This window comes from Balaenoptera borealis (genome assembly GCF_965194805.1).
Source record: "Balaenoptera borealis genome assembly, chromosome: 17".
Taxonomy (NCBI): Eukaryota; Metazoa; Chordata; class Mammalia; order Artiodactyla; family Balaenopteridae; genus Balaenoptera; species Balaenoptera borealis.
In genome coordinates, this window is record NC_138876.1 from 52,297,547 (window position 1) to 52,313,603 (window position 16,057).

Genomic DNA, 16,057 nt, shown 5'->3' on the forward strand with positions numbered 1-16,057 from the left:
ACCAATGTGTGGATAGTGTGAGAGGGCAGAGGTTTAAGAGGCCTATCCTATTTAGGCCCATCCTATTTAGAAGGCACTGAAGTAACTACCAATAATCAAAGATTTTATGACAATTTCTGAATTTTATTTCTAGACATGGATTTAAGTATTTTAAATTTAAGTATTTAAAATTATGAATTTTCTCAAATTTGTTCCAATCATTTAACCTACAAGTAAAAATTAAGAGTTTCTATGCATCAGAAGCTGTCAGGGCAATTATGATATGTGTTACAATCAAGTTGTGTACAAAAAGCCAAGGACACACAGAGACAGACGAACTAAATTTACCTGGAGAGTTGGAGAAGGATTCACAGACGAGGTGTTTCTGAGTTTTGTTTTAAAAGGTTAATAAGATTTTGTAAGACTGACAGAGAGGTAAACAAGAAGATAAACATTAGAAAAACAAATGCAGAGTTTCAGCAAGTTTCAGAAGATAACATACAGAATGATACTATATTTATAAAGCTATAATTTATTTAAACACACATATTTGATTAAATATAAGTAAGGGACTGAGAAATTCAAACTCAGGTTAGGGATTGCCTCTGGAGGGACTGGGACAACCAAAAGTAAGGGAGAAACCAGAGATAGATTCAATGGTGCTAGTGTTTGAATACGTTTATAGGATTGTAGCTGTCAGAATTATGTATAACAATTTTTATGTATGAAATATTGAATAGTCATTTTTGATATTCAGTGTATGTTGTCAGCAGAGGGAACAGCATATGAAAATGCATGGAGGGGTGAACGAGCTTAGAATAAAATATAAAGACATAATTATGGCAAGGATATTATAAATAATGCATTATATTTCATAATATACAGTTCAGTGTCCTGAAATTATATTGGAGTATACAAAGGAAAGAAGATTAGAGATTCAATTGAAAGCGACAAACTCAAAACTCAGAATCTTGCAAAAGAAGCAAGTACTATTTCTGTATTAAGAACCAGGAAGCTGATTTCTCCTTTATTGCCTGCATGATGATAAAATCAAGGCATATTACAATTGAAAATCTTGAATCATGTGAATTAATGATAAGTTACAGGAGCAGTTATTATTTTCACCATTAGGAAAGAGGTCTGGTGGATTTTAATTGTCTAAAACTCATCATGTGCCAACAACTTTTGTTCCAAGTGGAATTCAAATCACAGGGTGGTACTTCATTTAACAACTTACCCTTTTATACTATTGTGAAGCTGCAAGTATGGTTTAATTATATTATTGCCAATCATCTGAAGAATGGTAATTACTTGGAGCTTTTGGCCAGTATTTCTGATTAAAAGTGCTATGGCAAACTCAATAGGTCATAGGTTCATGTCCTGAGCCTATTAATTTTCTTCTAAAGCCTTACTTTATTCCTTACACAAGGAATCACTCCACCCTTGGAAAAGATGCTTAGAAAAACTTGACTGATCTGAAGTGAACATGAAATGTAATGACTTTTGCTGTTATCATTTTGATTTACTTTTTTTTTTTTCATTTCTCCTACTAGCCAAAAAAATAAATAAAAAAGTGACTAAAGCACTATTTTCCTGTGAGAGATTTGAAGTGCTTATTAATTCAACAAGGTCCAAAATGTTGATGGATAATTAACAGCGATACTTATCTGACCAAGAGTGAGAGAATGAGTTCCTACATGTTTATCTACAAACAAAGTTCAGGATACTTTTTTCCTAGGGAAGGGGACGTGATACACAGGAGGAAGTTATGAAGATTGGATTCTTTTCCTTTTGAAGAATAAAGACAAGGCATAATCCCTGTAAGGCCACATTGGGACTTTCTGACAAAGAAGTTGTATCTGTTTTGATAAAAGAAGGCCAGGAGAGTCTAGAGGTATTTTCTAAAACAGTGCTATGGTCTTGCTGAGCTTAGTTGTCACCATAGCTTCCTGGGAACCTTGAATGCCAACCCTTGAGCCTTCTGCTCTTGGTTCCACTGCCTTGTTTTTTGTTGGTCCTTTGGCTGCTTGATGGATCGTTGTTTTGTCATTAGGTCTGTTTTTGATAAAAAATTTATCTCACTTTTAGCCCACTGATAGCATATTCCAGCCAAACTTTACATGTATTTTCTGGGTGTGGGTATGCCCAGAAGCTGAGCATACATATGTCCTACCACTTTGCACCTTATTTGCAGTTGCAGTGTCTCATCTATATCAAATGTATATCTTAACAAAGATGTCTCTGATATGAAATCACAAAGGTGTTCATTCCAGAGTTGGTGTTAGATGTCTGACATATAAAAATGCCTGTGACTCATCTTCTCCCTACCTTCCTCTCACCTGTGAGTATCCTATGAGACACAACCTGAAGTCTTTTCCCTATTTTACATACTCACACTCTCACAGTTCCTAAATCTATTATTAAATGACTCCCTCCTTCCTTCTGTTTTTTATCTCTGCCTGCGACTAGCACATGCTCACTAGATGATCCCCGATAGCATGTTTCATTGTTGTTGTTGTTGTTTTTAACTCAAAGTGGCATCTTAAAAAAAAATCTTGTTCTCCAGTATCTCTGAACTCCTGTGCCTTTTTAATCTCCACTGTCTGATGTTGTGAAATTCCACTCTCTGTCCTTACTTCCTCCAATCATTATAATTCCTCCTCTAAAAACAAACTTGTTCTGCATTTCCCAACAATGCAGAATGTGGAAGTATCTTGTAGGCAGTAGAAAAATAATAAATATTTAAGCAAAGACAGTTACCGGAAGTTGTCCTTTCTCCCACTATACATTTTTCCCTATATGCACCGTATAATTTCACTCCCTGTTTTGTCCTTAAGTCATGTTCTTTAATTCCTTTAAATAATAATAATCTCTTATATTTGATATCTTGGGATCATGAGATTTAATTTTAGGCCCTTTCTTCTGTTTGTATCTGTCACCACAGAAGAATAACAGCCCCAACTCATTGATGCTCATGTGGTTCGACTAAATTTTTGGAATTAACAAATATCCATGGAGGACTGGCTCTTTTCCTCAGGAGCTGACTTACGATGATCCAGGAGTAGACAACATGTAGAGGCCATTAGCAGGGGTTTGACTGAACAAAGTCAGACCAAGTATCTATGAGAGTTTGCACTAAATAGATTCACTGTGCACGTTTACTACTAGTGGAAGAGATATATTTTTTTTTTATTTTCAGTGAGAAACAGACCCTCTAAGATAAATATGTTTTGTTCAGATTATGTATGAATTGATTAGAATTTGTATTTACAGAGCTAAGACTAGATTCCTAATTTTTATGACTGCTAGCCTATGACTTTTATTTTACATTATTATAGGCTACTAAGAAAGAGAAGCCTTAGTCTAGGAGTTATAATAACCTAAGTTCTTGTCACAGCTCTGTAAATACAAAGATTTGCTATTCTTGACAAGATTTGTCACTTCTATGCCATAATTTACTCATCTGTGTAAAAGTAGGGATTGTAACTACCCTATATTTTTTGCTGAATTGTTAGAATTATGTTCACTATGAAGGTTACATAAGTGAGATATAGTATATTACATGCTTTCTAATTGGAAGAATATTTCAACAGCAGTAGTAGCAATTTCTGATGCTAATGTTCTTTCTTCAACTTTTATTCCTTATTCTTCTCTTTCAGTTTCTAAATTTCTGTGACTTCACTATCATCACCTCCCCACCACCAACCCCCCTTTTTAAAATCACATATTGTATTTTGCCCATAGGTAATCCAATGATAAAATCACACTGATAGTTGAAATTAAAAGTTCCTCTTATTTTTCTTGGGTAAAATTTTGATAATACCAATTGTCCTTGTCAATTCTATACTTGGATATTAGTTATAATAGTGTCTTTTCTTCTCATTTGCACAGGAAATGACTTATTTCTTGTAGCAGTTCATGAACTGGGACATGCTCTGGGACTGGAGCATTCCAATGACCCTACTGCCATCATGGCTCCGTTTTACCAGTACATGGAAACTGACAACTTCAAACTACCTAATGATGATTTGCAGGGCATCCAGAAAATATATGGTAGGTTACCACTGATTCTATTTGGTTAACCCTATAGTGAAGTGCAGAATTTCTGCTGTGTTTTCTTTGTTGAGATAGATGCTCTAAGTATATTAGAGAGATAAATACTGAAAAAAAAATCTATTGACAAAAGTCTTCTATCAATCAAGTTTGGTTGGCAATAATCCCAGATATCTTAATATGCAGATAATGGGAAAGTCTAGGCACTGATAAACTTTTCTTACTGAGTTTAATTGAAACCTGAAATTATAGTAAAGGTCAGAGAAGCTTTAGTATTTAAAATTTGGGTAAAAATGTAATAAATGAATATAACCAATAAAAACAATGAGTCATAGAAGACTTTCATATAAGATACTGAGACTTTGGTAAAAGCTGACAGATTGATTCTCAGTTTATGATATTTGATGGTAGATAGATGCTAGACAAATCACTTTGGAAAATGCTGAAAATACTCTTGTGTGATGGATGTAACAAAATGAACTCAAAAACATGTAATTATTGACTAAGAGGTAAAAGGTAACAAATGGCTAAGTTACTAACACATAATTCACAGTAAATTTCTAGTAGAGTAAAATAATTTTAATTTATGGGATTCAGTCAATGAATGCAAGGTAAGACAAAAGGAAGAAAGACTATTACACATATTTACTATAATCCTAACTCCCTCAATAGGACCACTGACCTTTATAAAGACATTTATTTCACACAAAATTGTTAAGAACTTGACATTTATTATTTACATATAGAGAATACGCTTTACTAAATTAATGAAGTGAAACTTTCATTTTACAATACAAAAACAAATGTGTGCTGTCTATAATATTCAGTATTCAGAAGATGCCATTTGCATTTTAAAATATCATAGTTTAAGTTCACTAATCTTTTTTGCATTCATGAGTTTCTCAATTTCAATGTCTCAGTGTTGACCATTCTCTCAAGGTTAAAATACGTTTTGGAGAAAAGGTCAACTTTTGTGCTGCTCTTTATTTGGGGGATACTGAGAAAAGAGAAATGTCCAGGACTCAAAACTAAATAGCTCATATGTTGAATGAGCTAGCCTATGCCTTTGTGTGTGTCATCAGAAATTCTGCCAAAGTAGTTAACTGAAAGGAGGCTCTTTCTCATGACCTCATGAATTAGTAGTCTAGACTGAAGGTCTGCAAAAGAGTATTCTTTCCATATCTAAATAATAAGTGTGAACAGCTCTGTATTTCTTTTTAAAAACATAAATCCCTTGAGGAATGATGTTTTACATCTGTACCAAATTACATCTAAAAAATTTGGCTTGATTTAGAAACCTCTTTTTAGAAATACTTCTTTACATTAATATTTTACTAGTGGTGTTTTAATCAATAGGTGTTTTAGATTCAGTATTCACATGAAACACTGTTCTAGCAATTTGTCAAGACATTTCATTAGAAGAAAATAATGAAAGTCAGGAAAAGTTGATAAAATACAGTTAGATACATAGGGATAGAATAAACTTTGGTTTGTTAATGAACTATTAACAATATTAGAAATATTTGCATAGAATCATCTATCAAGATCTAGGATTAACTTTGGTGGAGCTTACATGCATGGTTCCAGTATTCATTTTAATTTATTTATGATTAATACACCACCTACTTCCAAAAAAAAGATTTGAAAGCAGACTTTCCAATAAGGGCTGTGGTGAAGCTATTTTAAAAATCATTAAAAATTAACAAAGGCCTAGTTACTTGGATCCAGAATTCAGCACAATAAAGACAGTTTCTGATAGACTTGGCAATGGTTTGTTGGGTAAGATGGTTTGTTTTTTCAGGAAGTATACAATCTTAAAGACCTCTTAGCTTGCTTAGTCTGAACCGTCCACTGATGAGTGATTGTCCTCTGTAGCATATTTTCCAGCACTATTCCAGTTTTAAGTGAGCCAAGTGCTGTCCTCATATTTTCAAAAGGTCCACCTGACAAGATTCCTCCACCAACAAGACCTCTACCGACAGTGCCCCCACACCGCTCTAATCCTCCAGCTGACCCAAGGAAGAATGACCGGCCCAAACCTCCCCGGCCTCCCACTGGCAGACCTTCCTATCCTGGAGCCAAACCCAACATCTGTGATGGGAACTTTAACACTCTAGCTATTCTTCGCCGTGAGATGTTTGTTTTCAAGGTAGGAGCTGTGATTTTTTTTTTTTTTTTTAACGGTAGATCAAGTGTCTACAGTGTCGCTTTAGAAAACAAGTTCTCATTCATTCTAACACCACCTTCCCAGACCTCTCACAGTTAGAAGTTTCAAAAAAAGTATCTTAAAATAAAATGCACAAATGGGCTTAAATGTCTAGCAGAAGATTGTTGTAACATTCTATTTGAGGAATGCATTTATGTCAGCAAAAGCTAAAATGCCTAGAAATGTGAGGCTAAAAAGCGCTGCATATTATGAACAGATAAAAAAGCATAATTTAAATCATGAATAGGAACTAATAGGGATGATTTGCTTGGGAGCTTAGCCACTTTCAGGCGTACTGCAGCTACTCTATCTTTGGTTTGCACATCTTTATGAGATCCTTATAATTTCACTAGACAGTTAAAGCATTGTTTTTTAAGAGGAGTATTGATCATTTTGTTCAGGGTCTACTGGTAGCCATTTATGTTAAATCTCCTCTATGAGACCATCACTTTGATTTTACATATACATGTTGTTGTTTTCTTTAGGCATGCATTTATAGCTATCTAATTTACATTGTTTTTTAAAAGGTTACAAGCTAAAACTACTTTTACATTTTGCTAAATGTGCTTTTCAGTGACGTTGACTTCTCCAACAATAACACTAAAAAACAGTGTATCAAAATAAATTATATAATACTAAAAAGTGAATGTAATGTAATACTGAAAAATATTTTCCCCTCAATGTTTGTAAACCAATCTTAAAGATGAATGGAAAATGTAAGATTTACGTTGGTATTAGGGCACTAAAATAGCTACATTTTACCAATATCATCCATTTAAAAATAAAATAATGTGCTCTCTTTTTCAGTAGACATGAATCAATAAATATTGAAATATTGTCCTACTTATCCTATCTACTAGAGGCCATACTTTGAAAATATAGATATTATATAATTTTTAATAGGCCAAGTAATTTATTTACTTTATTGGAAATTAAGATTTGGATTTAATATAATATGCACAAGAGCATCATACTTTCCAGGCAAAAAATCAATGCTTTTCTTCAAACACATAAATAGATTTTTGAATTTTATAAATGCCCTGCAATAATTAGTTAGATATCTCCCCTTTAATTTAAGTAGATTAATAAATTTAGATTCAAGGAGTAAAGAAAAAAAGCTTACTATATATATGTGTATATCTATATATACATATATATAGATATACACATATACTCATTACTCATTGTGGCTAAGCCCACGGCAACTAGTTGAAATGAACACAAAATGCATTAATTTGTTTATTCTACAAGACACCAAATGACAACTGAAAGATTTTTTTTTCACTGTTTTGGCTGAATTTCCACATCCAAGCTTTATACCTTGATATCATGGTGATATCACCAAAGTGGTGCCAACTTTATCTGAGAATAAGACATGAAATTGACTCTGGGTACATTCATTTCATTCTTCTTGTCTGACTAATTAGATTGCCAATCTCAGAAGAGACCAGTATCTTCATGTCTAATGATCATTTTTACAAACTTTTTGCTCTGCACATTGTGGGAGATTAGTGAGTGCTCTTGATTGACAAAATGAGATCCTGTGATGGCTGGTTCTTGGAATCAGGGATGAGTAACAAGCACACAGACCAATTCTCAAATAAAATGCAATGGCCACTATTTTCAAGGTCAAAGCAAGTGTATAAAGAAACATGACCTTTTTTTTTTTTTTTCTTAGATTCCATATATATGTGTTAGCATACAGTATTTGTTTTTCTCTTTCTGACTTACTTCACTCTGTATGACAGACTCTAGGCCCATCCACCTCACTACAAATAACTCAATTTCGTTTGTTTTTATGGCTGAGTAATATTCCATTGTATATATGTGCCACATCTTCTTTATCCATTCATCTGTTGATGGACACTTAGGTTGCTTCCATGTCCTGGCTATTGTAAATAGAGCTGCAATGAACATTTTGGTACATGACTCTTTTTGAATTATGGTTTTCTTAGGGCATATGCCCAGTAGTGGGATTGCTGGGTCGTATGGTAGTTCTATTTTTTCAGTTTTTTAAGGAACCTCCATACTGTTCTCCATAGTGGCTGTCTCAATTTACATTCCCACCAACAGTGCAAGAGTGTTCCCTTTTCTCCACACCCTTTCCAGCATTTATTGTTTCTAGATTTTTTGATGATGGCCATTCTGACCGGTGTCAGATGATATCTCATTGTAGTTTTGATTTGCATTTCTCTAGTAATTAATGATGTTGAGCATTCTTTCATGTGTTTGTTGGCAATCTGTATATCTTGTTTGGAGAAATGTCTATTTAGGTCTTCTACCCATTTTTGGATAGGGTTGTTTGTTTTTTTTCTTATTGAGCTGCATGAGCTGCTTGTAAATTTTGGAGATTAATCCTTTGTCAGTTGCTTCATTTGCAAATATCTTCTCCCATTCTGAGGGTTGTCTTTTGGTCTTGTTTATGGTTTCCTTTGCTGTGCAAAAGCTTTTAAGTTTCATTAGGTCCCTTTGTTTATTTTTGTTTTGATTTCCATTTCTCTAGGAGGTGGGTCAAAAAGGATCTTGCTGTGATTTATGTCATGGAGTGTTCTGCCTATGTTTTCCTCTAAGAGTTTGATAGTGTCTGGCCTTAAATTTAGGTCTTGAGGATATGGGGAGGGGGAAGGGTAAACTGTGGCAAAGTGAGAGAGTGTCATGGAAATATATACACTACCAAACGTAAAACAGATAGCTAGTGGGAAGCAGCCGCATAGCACAGGGAGATCAGCTTGGTGGTTTGTGATCACCTAGAGGGGTGGGATAGGGAGTGTGGGAGGGAGGGAGATGCAAGAGGGAAGAGATATGGGAACATATGTATATGTATAACTGATTCACTTTGTTATAAAGCAGAAACTAACACACCATTGTAAAGCAATTATACTCCAATAAAGATGTTAAAAAAAAAAAAAGAAAAAGAAACATGAGTAAGGCCTGCTTCTCTAAACTCTCATGGTACCTTGGATTCCTTAATCAAAACTCTCTGCAGGACAGAGTTCCTAAACTCTGTCTGCATTTAATTTCTTTGTTTCACTAGCCCCGCCTCTCTTTCTGAGAATAAGTTCTGTAGAAGATATCTTCTTTATAATTTTTGTACTCATCTCCTCTTTCATATAATGAGTATGTATGCCCAGGGTAGTTTACCAGGTCCCCAGGATATGTGAATAGAAAGCAACACCCAGTCTTAATGGAACTCATACTCCAGGAGTGAAGACAAAGATAAACCTAAGTACTTTTTTTTTTTAAACATCTTTATTGGAGTATAATTGCTGTATGGTATGGAAGAGCATTCAAGGAAGTACAATAAAGGGTCTTCCCAATTAATATAGAAAACCAAGCTCACAGCTCTGAGTAAAGAAAGCATTTCATCATTTATCCAAAAAAAAAAAAAAAAAAGAAAAGGAAAGGAAAGAAAAAAAACAGAAATCATTTGGTTCCTTTTACTTTGTCAAATTTTTGTCTGTTCATTTGTCACAAAATGATTTGTTCTTAAATATGACCATCTTCGCTTACAACCACCTACTGAATTCTACTGAAGAATCATAGTTATTATTATTTCCATAGAAACAAATTTATTAACACTAGTTAACTTTCCTTGAAAGTACATTTAACCAAGTCTAGTAAGTACAAAGTATGATCCAATTTCATTTGCAATATAGCTTTATTTCATAAAAGAAGAGATGTTATATGAGAGAGTGAGAAGAAAGATACTTGTTCAAAGAGATAAATTATATTTCCATAATGTTGATTTGTGACTAAACTCCTTTCAATTGATCAGAATTGAACTTTGTGACTCTTCTATTCAGTAGCTTATAATCTCTTGGTATTTAATGTCAATTTGTTTCTTATTCTATGCTAAACATCTCCCATGGAGCAATATTTGCTCCTTTCATTCATTTTTGTTTTATTTTAAAATTTTCTTCCTTTGTTGAATATTCCTGTTTCAATTTTATTGTCCTTGAAATCTGGAACTGTGCCTTTCTCACATCACTTGTATAACTATATCACATTACTCACACAGAATATTTGTTCAATTTTTCAAGGGTATATTTTGTCTTTTCTGTATGTATGCCATTGAACTTTTGCGATTAAAAGCTGAAAATATGATTTTTCCTTTAAAATGCTTAAATTTTGTCAGGGAAAGGACAACATGTAATTATCAATCAGAAATGGTTCTTTTAAATTGAAGCCCACAAAACAGAGAACAATAATGGCCCTTTACACTTAAGAGAATATCGGCTTAAGCCTGGGAATAATAAGATAATAGAAATAACCGTGGAGTCCAGGTGGTAACTTACCAATAAGCAGTGTGATCCAGAGTAAGAAGAAAACCCAAATGTCAAAATCACTGAATATCTTTTGTCAGCTTTCAAAGATCCAACATACAGACCTATAGGCTCAGAGAAGTGAGGTGAGGAAGCACTTGAGAGTTTCATATTAAGTTTCCTACTTGACCTCTCCATTCAGATGCCAAATTCAACATACTTAAACTTGAGCTACTGATCTTCCTTCATGAACCTACTCCTCTGCTTCTTTTTTTCCATTCAAAATAAGGGCAACTCCATCTTCCCATTTATTTAGTAAATAAAACTTAAGGATAAAGCCAAATCCTTTTGGCTATTCCTTCAAAAACATATTAAGAATCCACTTACTTTTCTCCCCTTCCAATGCTACAGTCCTAGTCAAAGGTACCATCACATCTCACCTTCATATTGGAATATCCTCCACATTCATTCCCTTGTTTCCTCTCTTGCCCCATCCTTCCAGCCTATTGTCAGTTCTGCATGCAGAATGATCCTGTAAAATCATGCATCAGATCATATAACCACACTGTCTAAAACCCTTCAATGTCTGCCAAGGTTCCTATCAAACAATCCCACTTCTTGGTATATATCCAAAGGGCGTGGGGAACACTATCTCAAAGAGGTATCTGCACTCCCATGTTCATTACAGCATTATTCACAGTAGCCAAGGTATGGAAACAAGCTAAGTGTCAACAAGATGAGTAGATAAAGAAAGTGTGATGTATACATATACATATATATACAATGGTATATTATTCACCTTAAAAGAAGAAGGAACTCCTGCCATTTGTGAGGCTATGGATGAATCTAGAGAACATTATGCTTAGGGAAATAAGCCAGACACAAAAAGTCAAATATTGCATTATCTCGCTTATATGTAGAATGTAAAAACATTAGACTCATAGTAACAGAGAGTAGAATGGTGATTACCAGGGGCTGAGGGGTGGAGAAATGGGGGATGTTTGTCAAAGGGTAAAACTTTCATTTATAAGATGTATTTCAGTTATAAGATGGAGTAGCATGGTGACTATAGTTAATAATGCATCATTTACTTGAAATTAGCTAAGAGAGTAGATCTCAAGTGTTCTCACCACACACACACACACACACACACACACACACACATACACACAGATTGGTAACTATGTGAGGTGATGGATATGCTTATTAGTTTGATTGTAGGTAATCATTTCACAATGTATACTTATATCAAATCATCAAGTTGTGCACTTTAAATATATACAATTTTTATTTGTCAATAGTACCGCAATAAAGTTGGGGAAAAAAACAAATTTCTTTCAGTTTCCCACAAGGCTCCATGATCAGCCCCTTTCACTCTCCCCTCTGATATCACCTCCATGTTCTTACTCCAATCACTTTTACTCACTCGGTTCCAGGCACACTTGTCTCCCCTCTGTTCCTTGAACTTGCCAGGCTTTCTTGTCTTTGCAGGTCTTTCCCTATCAAATACCAAATATTCACATTATCTTCTAGATTTTTGCTGCTATTTGTAAAAGTCAGAAGATTATCTCCAACCTCTAGTACTGTCCAAACTGTCTGTTCTTACATAGGTCCACATGGGGCTAGATATATGAAAGGGAACAATATTTGTAGAAATTCAAAAATGTTTATTGTGAGTTATATAAATTTTGTGCCATTTTTGTGACCCCACAGAATTGATTTGTCTTTTACAGTTGGATGAATTCTCTCCCAGCTCTCAACTTAACGATGTCACTCATTCCCATTGCACAGTGGTGTGTCATTGTTTACATCAGTATAGGATAATACTTAAACTCTTATCTCTAGACGTTAGAGATAAACTTGGAGTCAGATCCTTCTTGTCATAGTCTCCAAGCAAGCACTGTATCTACTCCTTTATTTACTGCTGAATTGCACAGTGCTCTGAACATAGTAGACGATAAATATTTGTTAAATAACTTACATTCCACAATGGCTAATAAATTCCACCATAGGTATGTAGCAGGTTCAGAAAATGGTAGCTACTATGTAGCAAAACAGACTTGGTATTTTGAATTACTCATTATATTCATTAACTCAAATTCCCATGCTATTTGAAATTATCTTAAAACGTAACTTTTAGCTGAATAAAGATCACAAAAAATGGCTCTAATTCTTAAGATATAAGGGAAAGGAATGGAATACTTTTTATTGTTGTTGTTTATATCATATGACTCCATAAAATGATTAAAAATATTTTGTTAGCAGAGTATTCAAAAAGTGTTTTACAAACAAACAAACAAAAATACTTAGAGAAATTGCACAGAACAGAATAATCTAAAATTACTCTGAGTCAGAGCTTAATTCTGTACTGCCAGGAAGTATTACCTGATAATATTAGTAGTACTTTGTAACTGGGACTAGACTCACATTAGAACAAAGTGAGAAATTGCCAACACAGCATAGGCAGAGAATTAAATAAAATTTCCTTGCACCACAAAATCATAGTCTTTCAAATATTTTAGGTAAACATTTTAGGCAGCAATTGGAATTATGTGTAATACTGCATTTTAATGTCAATATTATTTTTTTCAAAATACCTGTATTTAATTATGATTTAAAATTTACTCCTTGAAACATTTAAATTTTTTTTTTTTTGACATTTCTGACTGCTTAAGCTATTGCGGCACATATATAAGAATTCAGTAGAATGGATTCATAGTCACCTGAGTTTCCAATTTCTTCTCTAGACACTTTATTTTGGGGTAACCATGAACATTTTAAGCACATATTTGGATACTTGTTTTAGATTCAATAAAACTATTTTTATTAATAATATAAAACAGAACATTTAAAATATATATATAGTGCATATTTTGGAGACTAAAATATGTTTTATCATGTACATTTTATTTTGTTATTAATTTATAGTATGAATAAGGCAATCCTATATAGTCATGCAAAAATGTTTTTTGAAAGTACATTGTGAGCTAATTGAAAGACCATTTCACTCCATAGCAATATGACTCTTCCTATTCTACAATTAGTAATAATCTAAATATTGTCAGTGTCAAAGATATATATTTTCTTGTTCCATGTTTGTCATAATCTATATCTTTATATTGAGAGTTTTACAAAGAAAGTTCTCATATTCACCATACATGGTTCAAATCACTTTAACCTTAATGTAAGTTTAGTTCAAGATTTATATTGCACATAAAGGTAGGGTTTATTTTTAATTTTAGAAGTTATGAAAACAGCACTTCTCCCAATTTTTTCCTTCATACTTGGCATGTGTGACTATACAACTTTTGACCTCATATTTCTGTAACACAAAAATGAAACTTTATTCTTTCCATTCCCTTTTTAAACTTTCAGTTAGCAGTATTGTGATTATCAGTTTGCTTTGCAGGTTATGTGAAGTAATTTAAACATTGAGTCAGCACTTCAAAATTTCTTAAAACACCTGTTTATTTTATCTTTTGCAAGACAGTCTTAACATGTATAAATACCTAAAATAAAGCAGAGTGCAAAGCTCTCATTATTTGTAAATTATGTAACAATCTACTTGAAAAATTCCATGAAAATCAACAGGAAAAAATTACAACTACTAACAATGTTAAGAAAGATATTCTGAACCATAGTAAAAAATTGAAATATAGCCTAATAACCACTTAGAATATAATTGAAAAATAATTTTCTTGACATAAAAAAGTAACTCATAGGATTAAAATTCATTAGCAGTATCTGGCCCATAGGCAGCATTCAATATATATTTATTAAATGATTAATGTTTTTACTTTTAACCCATCTTGTCTGCATTTAACTTTTATGAGGGAGGTTCTTGAATGTTTTATTCATTCTTCTATATGTGCTTCTTATGATACTTTAAAGTTTCAGTGCATTATATTGTGTTTATTTACATAATTATAAGTAAAATTGGAAAAAAAAGATTTCAGGTTTAAACTAGAGCATTAGTATCTCTTACAATAAATAGGAAGTATGCATAGATTCCAAATTAGTAATCCCATGCATGGCAATTCATCCCAAAATAATGAAGTAAGTCTAAAATGAACAATGGTATTTATTACAGCTTTCTTGCCAATAGGAAAAAAAGTTTGAAGCAACCAAAATTATTCAGTAATATGGTAGTGGTGTAGCAAATAATAGTACATCAACTTAATGGAATGTAATGCAATGACTTGAAGAGTGAATTAAAGAGAATATATGAAACCATGGGACATGATTATAATGTAAACACAAACAAAATAGTAAAACATAAAATTTTATGTATCATGAATTGCAGTATTTGAAATATGTGTGTTGATAAGGCATAGAAATTATAGAAAAGCGATGTTAGACAAATCTTAAATGATGGAATTGTGAGTGCTTTTTAAAATGTGTACTATTGTGATAATGTTGCATACACATATAATAGTTCAAAATAGAGTTGCACAACAAAAGCTAGAGATCTGTGAAGGCTGTAGTACATTAAATAATGGGGAAGCCATATTATTTTCAAAAATATAGGTAGTCAAAAGTTATTAAAGTATACAGTGGGAGGTGTGGGTAGGATGATAGAATATGAAAACTCTGAGCTCACATTCTCCCATGAGCATACCAAAATTACAACTATTTACAGAGCAACTATCAATGAGAACAACCTGAAGAAAAGATTTTCAGCAACTAAAGCTTTAAAGAAGAAACCACAACCAGATGGGTATAATGGGTGGAGATGCAATAGAGTCAAGACCTACAGCTCCAGGTAGGCAACCCCCAAATGGGAGAATAATCACAATTTCAAGGGTTCTCCACCAAGGAGCAGTGTCTGATCCCCACATTGGGCTCCACAGCCTGGGGGTCCTTCAATGGAAAGATGAGCCCCCAGAATATCTGACTTTAAAGGTAAATGTGGCTTGTGTATGAGAGAGGAAAATGGCTGTAAGAAACAGAGACTATGCACTTAAAGTATGCCACAAAATCTCACACACTCTGACAACGAGTGTAGAGGCAGTAATTTGAAAAGAGCCTGGGGCAGACACAAGTGCTGATCTTGGAGAGTCCCCCTTAGGGGAAGGTGACAACTGGGATTCCCACTGGAGATATAGATGCAGGCTGCAACCATTTGGGGAGCCCATTCTACCACGAGCACACTGGTGCTGACAAGCACAATTTTGGAATCCTCCCTGTAGCTTATAAGCATTTGGGGCTCACCTACACACCCACCAGTTGGCAGAAGTCCCAGGATCTCCTGAGCTGAGCAACAACAGTGTGAGGACCAAGCCCCAATAGTGGGCCAAGGACTCAGCCCAACCCACTAGCAGGCTGGCTCCAGTCCTGGGCCCCACCACCTGGGCCCCCACTACCAGGACCCAGCACCACCCACCAGTGGACAGGCAGCAGCCCTGAGACTCCTCAGGCCAGGCAGCCAGCTGCACAGGGTACCAGTTGCTGACAGCTTCAGTATGAAGCAGAGCCTGATAGCCAAATGAGTTAGAGGGCAGCTCCACCTACTAATGAGCCATAGTACTTGTCTGCACTACAACAGAAGGGCCCATGA

General features: G+C 34.2%; 1 protein-coding gene across 6 annotated transcripts in view; it reads left to right on the forward strand.

Moving 5' to 3' along the window:
- Positions 1–16,057, forward strand: part of MMP16 (matrix metallopeptidase 16) — a 355,785-nt gene that overhangs the window by 228,209 nt on the left and 111,519 nt on the right. For all 6 annotated transcript variants that reach the window (XM_082363458.1, XM_082363459.1, XM_082363462.1 and 3 more), the window contains 2 exons: positions 3,871–4,032; positions 5,970–6,181. In XM_082363458.1, coding sequence (XP_082219584.1) covers positions 3,871–4,032; positions 5,970–6,181 — 374 coding nt within the window. The remainder of the gene's footprint in view (positions 1–3,870; positions 4,033–5,969; positions 6,182–16,057) is intronic.